The 9,771-nt window shown below is 47.8% G+C and overlaps 2 protein-coding genes across 6 annotated transcripts in view; both read right to left on the bottom strand.

Annotated features, from left to right (window-relative positions):
- magixa (MAGI family member, X-linked a) overlaps positions 1–9,771 on the bottom strand; it is a gene marked incomplete in the record, with an annotated part of 35,072 nt that overhangs the window by 21,781 nt on the left and 3,520 nt on the right. For 2 of the 5 annotated variants that reach the window (XM_014030341.1, XM_014030344.1), the window contains 12 exon segments: positions 439–502; positions 594–1,194; positions 1,984–2,143; positions 2,756–2,849; positions 2,985–3,154; positions 4,673–4,840; positions 5,398–5,468; positions 5,580–6,003; positions 6,485–6,604; positions 6,753–6,869; positions 6,949–7,192; positions 7,285–7,336. In XM_014030341.1, coding sequence (XP_013885795.1) covers positions 439–502; positions 594–1,194; positions 1,984–2,143; positions 2,756–2,849; positions 2,985–3,154; positions 4,673–4,840; positions 5,398–5,468; positions 5,580–6,003; positions 6,485–6,604; positions 6,753–6,869; positions 6,949–7,192; positions 7,285–7,336 — 2,285 coding nt within the window. 5 annotated transcript variants of the gene reach the window in all.
- LOC106533883 (uncharacterized) lies at positions 3,161–4,666 on the bottom strand. The gene is made up of 2 exons (XM_014030345.1): positions 4,099–4,666; positions 3,161–4,061 (listed from the first exon to the last, which is right to left on the bottom strand). Exons 1-2 carry the CDS (start codon positions 4,356–4,358, stop codon positions 3,527–3,529), a joined length of 795 nt encoding a protein of 264 aa, XP_013885799.1. The 5' UTR covers positions 4,359–4,666; the 3' UTR covers positions 3,161–3,526.

A 9,771-nucleotide genomic window follows, 5' to 3' on the forward strand; every position in this document is an offset into this window, starting at 1 on the left:
ACAGATGTGAACAGGTGTGGTCTCTATAGACAGATGTGAACAGGTGTGGTCTCTATAGACAGGTGTGGACCAGTGTGAACAAGGTGTGAACAGGTGTGGTCTCTATAGACAGGTGTGTACAGGTGTGGTCTCTATAGACAGGTGTGAATAAGGTGGGGACAGGTGTGGTCTCTATAGACAGATGTGAACAGGTGTGGTCTCTATAGACAGGTGTGGACCAGTGTGAACAAGGTGTGAACAGGTGTGGTCTCTATAGACAGGTGTGTACAGGTGTGGTCTCTATAGACAGGTGTGAATAAGGTGGGGACAGGTGTGGTCTCTATAGACAGATGTGAACAGGTGTGGTCTCTATAGACAGGTGTGAACAGGTGTGAACAGGTGTGGTCTCTGTGAACAAGTGTGGACAGGTGTCCAGGTGTGGGAGCAGAGCAGCTGTACCTCCTCTGTAGACCAGCAGCACCACCTCTCCTTGTTTGGTGTGTTCCTGCAGAACTCTCTGGACCTGGAAGGACGAACAGGTGAGATTACGCTCCTTCAGTTCCTGCTCTGAGGTGTTGCTCATGGGCAGGTCAATCTGAGGGATCAGGGTTCACCTGGGAGAAGCTGAGGCTCTGCACGTCGGCTCCGTTTATCTTTACAATGGCGTCTCCTGCCTGCAGCAAGGGGCACTGTCTGCGATCCCAAACCCGCCTCACCAGCACCTGCTGACCCCCCTGTCCTCCTGCCGTCACGCTGAACCCCAGCCCCCCACTGTCACTGTGCCCTACWGCCACCGGCACCAGCTCCCGTCCAGGTGCTGACCCAGGAGACCCCGCCCCCAGMGYGAGCACCAGTCCTGGATTTTCTCTMGAGCCTGCAGCTGGGTGGATGGCTGGACACCCATTGAAACCACAGGGTGGGGCGTCTCCTGGAGGAGACACAGCGATGGAGGTCTGAGGCATAGCTGGGCGCTGCACGGACCCTGAAAGTGTCGAGGCAGAGGGGGGACTGGTGCTGGTGCTGGGGCTGATGGTGTTCTGGAGGAGGCCTGACTCGGACCGAGACAGAGGCAGTTTGGACAGCATGTGGGAGGACGAGGACGTGATGGGGAGTGTGGATGTGGACAGATCGCTCTCTGAGGATTTGGAGCTCTGATGAAGGAGGGAGGAGGAGAGGGCAGGGAGGGTGCTGCTGTTGTAGCGAATCAGAGAAGACCTGGTGMGAGGAGGAGGAGGAGCAGAGAGGACACCCAACAAATGTCAACAAGATGAGAACCGGTCCAACAGAACCACCTCAGAACAGTAAATATCCAGGTGGACCACATGATCCATATTAGACAAACACCGAAACAAATGCTAACGCTGCTAATGCTGCTAATGATGTTAACACTGCTAAAGCTGCTAATGATGTTAACACTGCTAAAGCTGCTAATGATGTTAACACTGCTAAAGCTGCTAATGATGTTAACACTGCTAAAGCTGCTAATGATGTTAACACTGCTAAAGCTGCTAATGATGTTAACACTGCTAAAGCTGCTAATGATGTTAACACGCTACTAATGCTAATGCTGCTAATGATGTTAACACTGCTAATACTGCTAATGATGTTAACACTGCTAAAGCTGCTAATGATGTTAACACGCCACTAGTCCTAATGCTGCTAATGATGTTAACACGCTACTAATGCTAATGCTGCTAATGATGTTAACACTGCTAATGTTGCTAATGATGTAAACATTGCTAATGCTGCTAATGATGTAAACATTGCTAATGATGTTAACACTGCTAATGCCGCTAATGATGTTAACACTGCTAATGCCGCTAATGATGTTAACACTGCTAATGCCGCTAATGATGTTAACACTGCTAATGCTGCTAATGGTGTTAACACTGCTAATGCTGCTAATGGTGTTAACACTGCTAATGCTGCTAATGGTGTTAACACTGCTAATGCTGCTAATGGTGTTAACACTGCTAATGCTGCTAACTCTGAGCAAACACTGACCTCCGAGTTCCAGGATTGGAAGGCCCGCTGTCAGAGTCACTGTGATTAGGTGGAGTTTTCTCTGCAGGAGGGGGCGGGTCAGAGGAAGTGGGAGTGGGTGGGCTTGTTAAACCATTTGTAATTGGCTGAACAGCGCAGGAGGACATAGTCAGGGCTGGACCTATGTTGAATTTGAAAAAAAAAGGAGAAAAATATCACCTCATTAATTAATGGAACCAGAATAAAAAAATTTTATCTGACAGTTTTTATTTTGTTTTTGTTTTTACATAAAATCAGATGAAGTTTTAAAGAAATGCCTACAAATGAAGAAGTGTTTGATTAATTTACCTGTACAACAGCGCCCCCTGCTGTGTGGGTGTTACCATCTACAGTTTGTCTGTGCTCAAGATTACTCAAAGTTCTGGACGGATTTTTGTGAAATTTTCAGGACATGTTGAGATTTTTCACAAAGAACAAATCACTTAATTTTGGTTGTGATCTGGTTTTATATGTGAAGCAACAAAACATCTAAAAAGACAAACAGAAACTGAAACTTAAAACTGGTTTAGTGATGTCACACTGACAGCCAATCAGCATCCAGCAGAGGTTTGTTCCTGCAGTCACAGCTCAGCAGCTGCTCCCTCTCATGTGAATAACCCAGAGTTCAGCAGAGCTGTTCTGGTTTTCTGGGCAGGTTTGAGTCTTCAGGTGAATTTAAAATGAAATTCAGAATAATTTAGGGTAAACAGACTAAAGCAGTCATCGTACGGATGGATTTTGCAGACGCTCTGACCTGATGTGCTGCCGTTGGCATCAGGTGGGTGGCTGTAGGTGAGGTGCGTCAGGCCGCGGGTGGGTTTGGAGGACTCGCTGTGCGTCTGCGGCTGCTGCAGGAGGTCAGAGGTCAGAGGTCAGAACATGTTAGGCTTTCATCACTTCCTTCATTCTGGGTTTYTTCTGACTTTCTGCTCCAGGCTGGTGTCTTAAGGTGGAATGAGACTGTGAGGTGTTTTAGGGTGTACCGTGTCCAGGTTCTGTTTGGGACAGCCATCCGGGTTGTACAGCATCGGGTACCCCCTCCTCAGGACCACGTCCACGCTCTGACCCATCGGAACCGACTTCAGCATCTCCACCACCTCCTTATGGGAGCGCCCGAGCACGCAGACGTCGTTGATGTAGACCAGGATGTCCGCTGCAGGACCAGGATAGACCAGTAGACAAAAACTGTTCAGTCTGGACCTGGTTTCCTGATCCATCTCTTTTGTTTGGGTCAAATCAAAACCCAGACCAGTTAGATCACCAACATAAACAACATGTTTGACTCCACTTCAGGACCCAGTTCTGGTATTCAGGTTTATTAAGGACCTGGTTCTTGGGTTGTGTTTGGGACCCAATTCTGGTTCTTGTTGTTCTGTCAGAACCAGGACATATTAACTGTGAGGATTTGTTTTGGATCATAAGACTCTTTAATTCTGGTGGTTTTAAAACTCCTTAGTCCCCTGACTCGTTTTGCTAACAGGGTTTATGTGGACCCAGGTTCTGGTTCTTTGTTTTGGTTTAGTTTCTAGAAATGACTCCACCTGTCTCTGTAGACCTGTAGAGGACCAGAGATGGTCCACCTGTCTCTATAGACCTGTAGAGGACCAGAGATGGTCCACCTGTCTCTGTAGACCTGTAGAGGACCAGAGATGGTCCACCTGTCTCTATAGACCTGTAGAGGACCAGAGATGGTCCACCTGTTTCTGTTGAGCTGTAGAGGACCAGAGATGGTCCACCTGTCTCTATAGACCTGTAGAGGATCAGAGATGGTCCACATGTCTCTGTAGACCTGTAGAGGACCAGAGATGTTCCACATGTCTCTGTAGACCTGTAGAGGACCAGAGGAGGTCCACCTGTCTCTCTTGTCCTGTAGAGGACCAGAGATGGTCCACCTGTCTCTGTAGGCCTGTAGAGGATCAGAGATGGTCCACATGTCTCTGTAGGCCTGTAGAGGACCAGAGATTGTCCATGTCTCTGTAGACTTGTAGAGGACCAGAGGAGGTCCAACTGTCTCTCTTGTTCTGTAGAGGACCAGAGATGGTCCACCTGTCTCTGTAGGCCTGTAGAGGACCAGAGATTGTCCACGTCTCTGTAGACCTGTAGAGGACCAGAGGAGGTCCAACTGTCTCTCTTGTTCTGTAGAGGACCAGAGATGGTCCACCTGTCTCTGTAGGCCTGTAGAGGACCAGAGATGTCCACCTGTCTCTGTAGACCTGTAGAAAACCAGAGATGGTCCACCTGTCTCTGTAGACCTGTAGAGGACCAGAGATGGTCCACATGTCTCTGTAGATCTGTAGAGGACCAGAGATGGCCCACATGTCTCTGTAGATCTGTAGAGGACCAGAGATGGTCCACATGTCTCTGTAGACCTGTAGAGGACCAGAGATGGTTTACCTGTCTCTGTAGACCTGTAGAGGACCAGAGATGGTTTACCTGTCTCTGTAGACCTGTAGAGGACCAGAGATGGTTTACCTGTCTCTGTAGACCTGTAGAGGACCAGAGATGGTCCACATGTCTCTGTAGACCTGTAGAGGATCAGAGATGATCCACATGACTCTGTAGTCCTGTAGAGGACCGGAGATGGTCCACATGTCTCTGTAGATCTGTAGTGGACCAGGCATGGTCCACATGTCTCTGTAGACCTGTAGAGGACCAGAGGAGGTCTCTGTACCCGTGTTGAGGGCTGGTGGACCTCCAGGTGTGACACTGTACACCTGCAAGAACTCTCGGGGACGACTTCCTCCAACGATGTTGAAACCGAAGCCTCGAGGACCTTTGGAGAGCCGGGTGTGGATGGAGTACCCCTTCAGCTGACTGGGCTGCTCCGTGAACTCTGGAACTGTCAGAGACACAAGAACAGTTCTGATCAGACGGGTCCGGTTCTGTTCTGCAGTTTGACACAGATCAGGGATGGAAGGAAGGTGATCAGGAGATGATGTGAACGTTAAAAGTTTCTGCAAATTTAAGTTTGAATAAGATTTGAACCCTTTAGTGAAAAGTTATTTATTTTAACCTCAGTTTGTTTTTCTTCCTGAAACATTTGTTCTTCACACAGTCAGAAAAATCTGAATATTTAAAATAAACAAAACCTGAGAACAAAAACAATGGTGCCCCACCCTCTGATGCTCCTCCCCCCAGTGCCCCACCCTCTGATGCTCCTCCCCCCAGTGCTCCACCCTCTGATGCTCCTCCCCCCAGTACTCAACCACCCTCTGATGCTCCTCCCCCCAGTACTCAACCACCCTCTGATGCTCCTCCCCCCAGTACTCAACCACCCTCTGATGCTCCTCCCCCAGTGCTCCATCCTCTGATGCTCCTCCCTCCTATCCATTGGAGGGACACCTGGACAGGTCTTTTGTCCATCAAAGTCTGGTCAAACACAGAGGACAAACTTACGTTCTGTGCAGGACGTGGTCTCTTTGCTCTGAGTTCGAGGGTCCAGCCAGCTGGTGGTCTTTGAGTTGTGACTGACAGACATGTTGTCGTCATGGAAACGAGATGAAACATGAAAGAAGCAGACTCATTAATGAAAAGCAGAACTCTGATTGATGAATTCCTGATCTGTGATTGGGTCTCACTCGATGTAGTAGGGTTCTCCTGAGTCGCTGTAGGCCAGCTCCCAGTTTTCAGGCAGCGGACCTCCTCCTCTTCCTCCTCCTCTTCCTCCTCTTCCTCCTCCATTCTCTGTTCCCTCCCGACCCCCAGCTGCTGGCTCCCACGATTGGTTGAGAGGAGGCGCCGTGGGCGGGGCCCCAGCAGAGCCTGCTGGAGGACGAGCCTGGTTAGAGACCACCTGTYCAGGTGGGCGTGTGGGAGACGTTTTGAGACCTGGTGGACCGCTGTCCTCCTCGCTGTTGTCTCCTTCCTCCACGGCCTTCTCCAGGTTGCTCAGAGACTTGCTCCTCGTCCTGAAGTTCCTCAGCAGGTTTCGATGTTCCTGGTACGTGATTGGTGGACTCTCTGGACCAATGTGAACGGGGCGGGGCGTCCCGTAGTAGTTCCCTGTGATTGGACAGAAACACAGATGGAAGACGGTTCATGTGTGAACTTTGCTTCTATTTTAGTGTCTTTAATCCGGTCAGATTAATATGCAGGGTAGTGGGATTAGTGGGGGCAGATTAAAAGTTACAAATTTGAAAGATTGGAGCAAATCCTCTTATTTCCCAAACAGTGAAAAAGAAGCTAACAGCAGGAAGATGTCAGAGCTTCATGCTACCTGAACAGGTGTTCTCCTGGGTTACTGATCCCAACCCTCAAACTGGGTCAGGAAGTCTGAGGTCTCCTGGATCCTACACGTCCAGGCAGACCTCTGCTAAAACTCACTTTCTGATCAAACAGCTGAGTCAGCGCTAACCTTCACGTTTCCACGTTTTTACAGAAAGAAAGAGTTTAACAGAAGTTTACGTTTCACTGATTTAATGTTTCTGTTTCAGTGATGGGGGCGGGGCCAGGTGGAACCAGAGGAAGTGTTTGTTTTTGGTACCTTTGAATTTGCCGCTCTCCAGCAGAGCTCCAGACTCCTCCAGAGAGAAGAACTCTTCGATGGACACAAAGTTGTAGTCGACACCTGAAATTTCTCCGTCCCGCGGCTGCCTGGTGGTACCTGTGGGGACATGCTGTGATGTCAGAACAGATAAAAACTGGAGCGTTTCATGAGGTTTGACTGTGTTTCAGAACCTTCCTAATAAAAAAAGCTAAACGTTTGGTCAGAAGACGTGAGTTTGTGGACCGTGAGTCCAGGTGTGTCTTACACGGCACGGCGCGCAGGTACAGGTTCTCCCTGATGAGCTGCTGCAGCTGGCTGTCCATGGAGCCTGGAGTGAAACACTTACTGAGGTACAGCCTCAAGTCTTTACACAGAGACGAACCTGGAGATGATGTCACAGACAGGAAGTGATGTCATATCCCTGTCCCCGGTACAAACTGAGTCAAAGCCTGCTTTCTCACCTGGGGAGACGGTCTTGATTCTGATTGGATGAGGACAGGAGTTGAGCACTCCTCTGACATCACCAAGCGTCATCCCCAACACGGGCGTCCCTCCGATCTCTAAGATGATGTCACCAACTGTGGCCCCACCCCCAGGGGCTGCAGTAACGAAGGGGAACTCTCCGTAGTCGGCACCGCCTCCAATAGCGAGGCCCAGCTCTCCAGAGCCCCCGGTGCCGCCCAGCGGGACGAAGCTCTCCTGCACCTGCAGACGACACACAGGACCAGTTTTTCCTCACACTGGACATRGTGAAGCTCCACCTGTCCAGAGTCCAGGTGTCACACTTGGTTCTGTACCTTGGAGCGCCAGTGCAGCTTCTTCACCGTCGCTTTAGACATGGCAGCTGAGCTGCAGGCAGAGAGAACAGGAGGTTACTGAGCATGCTCAGTGACAAACATTAACACCATCAATCAGCCTCAGGTTTCACTCAGAACAGAGTCCTGACCCAGGTACAGATCTGACAACAGAGTCCTGACCCAGTACAGATCTGACAACCGAGTCCTGACCCAAGGGTCAGATCTGACAACCGAGTCCTGACCCAAGGGTCAGATCTGACAACCGAGTCCTGACCCAAGGGTCAGCTCTGTCAACCGAGTCCTGACCCAAGGGTCAGCTCTGTCAACCGAGTCCTGACCCAAGGGTCAGATCTGTCAACCGAGTCTTGACCCAAGGGTCAGCTCTGTCAACCGAGTCTTGACCCAAGGGTCAGATCTGTCAACCGAGTCTTGACCCAAGGGTCAGCTCTGTCAACCGAGTCCTGACCCAAGGGTCAGATCTGTCAACCGAGTCTTGACCCAAGGGTCAGCTCTGTCAACCGAGTCCTGACCCAAGGGTCAGATCTGTCAACCGAGTCTTGACCCAAGGGTCAGCTCTGTCAACCGAGTCTTGACCCAAGGGTCAGATCTGTCAACCGAGTCTTGACCCAAGGGTCAGCTCTGTCAACCGAGTCCTGACCCAAGGGTCAGATCTGACAACAGAGTCTTGACCCAGGTGCAGCTCTGTCAACCGAGTCCTGACCCAGGTGCAGCTCTGTCAACCGAGTCCTGACCCAGGTGCAGCTCTGTCAACCGAGTCCTGACCCAGGTGCAGCTCTGTCAACCGAGTCCTAACCCAAGGTACAAATCTGACAACAGGTACAGGACTCTGTTCTCAGTGATATCTGACAACAAAGTCCTGTACCTTGGATTAGGATCTAGTCATGGTCTCAGTCTGTTCTGGTAGGTTCTCAGAATCCAACCAGGTTTAACCTCCACACAGATTTTACTTAAAGTTTTATAATAAACTTTCAGGGATGGYCTTTATGAAACAGATGTCACTCTCCTGTTCCACAACTCTCCTTCAATAAACTGGTTCTATTGTGGATCAACAGCAGTCAGTCTACAAACAAATCAATTAAACAACCAATTGTTTAATTGGGCTTTTTAAAGTCCAAAAAAATAAAGTCCAAAGGATTAAATATTGTTTTTGTCCAAAATCCTGTGACGGTCAGGAAGGTTTATTCCTTCTCATTTCTTACTTCCTCATAAAAAAAGTCATTTTGAGTCTCCGAACACCAAACTTTACTTTTCCTCCTCAGAAACCTAAATAATGTCTTTAGTTTGGTCTCCCAGAAACAGAAGAAAGAGCTTCCTGTTTGAGAGCAGCGCCCCCATCGATTCATCGAATCACTGCCTCTGTGTCAGAACAGCAGATGGTAGTGGACAGCAGGAAGACACACACACACACACACACACACACACACACACACACACACACACACACACACACACACACACACAGCCTGTCAATGTACATTGAATATGGATGAACATATGTGAATAAAGTCAGTGAGGAAACAAACAACAGTGTTCACGTTCAGACTCATGACCTGTTTTTAAACTGAATATGTAATAAATCCAACACAGGAAGTGAGGAGGAAGCTTCCWGTTAGAAATTAAAAACACTTTAAATGAACACTACTCAATCATTCAGTACAATATTTTGTCACAACTTAATATTGGGTTTACATAAAAAAGCTCAGACAGTGGTTGTAGATTTTGAATTAAACTGTGTTACAGTTCATTTCCTCTGGATGGTTTTAATTTGGCCTCCAGTTCTGAACATGTTACCATTACTCTTTAACTTATGTTACCTTCAACATGTTACCATTACTCTTTAACTTATGTTACCTTCAACATGTTACCATTACTCTTTAACCTATACAATGTTACCTTCAACATGTTACCATTACTCTTTAACCTACACAATGTTACCTTCAACATGTTACCATTACTCTTTAACCTATACAATGTTACCTTCAACATGTTACCATTACTCTTTAACCTATACAATGTTACCTTCAACATGTTACCATTACTCTTTAACCTATACAATGTTACCTTCAACATGTTACCATTACTCTTTAACCTACACAATGTTACCTTCAACGTGTTACCATTACTCTTTAACTTACAATGTTGCCTTCAACATGTTACCATTACTCTTTAACTTATACAATGTTACCTTCAACATGTTACCATTACTCTTTAACCTACACAATGTTACCTTCAACATGTTACCATTACTCTTTAACCTGCACAGTGTTACCTTCAACATGTTACTATTACTCTTTAACCTACAATGTTACCTTCAACATGTTACCATTACTCTTTAACTTATAATGTTACCCTCAACATGTTACCATTACTCTTTAACTTATAATGTTACCTTCAACATGTTACCATTACTCTTTAACCTATACAATGTTACCTTCAACATGTTACCATTACTCTTTAACTTATACA

The sequence above is a fragment of the Austrofundulus limnaeus genome, unplaced genomic scaffold, assembly GCF_001266775.1.
Source record: "Austrofundulus limnaeus strain Quisiro unplaced genomic scaffold, Austrofundulus_limnaeus-1.0 Scaffold1043, whole genome shotgun sequence".
In the NCBI taxonomy this organism is placed as follows: Eukaryota; Metazoa; Chordata; class Actinopteri; order Cyprinodontiformes; family Rivulidae; genus Austrofundulus; species Austrofundulus limnaeus.

Coding starts and splice junctions, on each gene's coding strand:
- LOC106533883 (XM_014030345.1), bottom strand. CDS start 4,358: ATGTGGACCATCTCTGGTCCTCTACAGATCTACAGAGACATGTGGGCC. Junction 4,062..4,098: donor CCTCCTCTGGTCCTCTACAG/GTCTACAGAGAC, acceptor GGTCCTCTACAG/GCCTACAGAGACAGGTGGAC.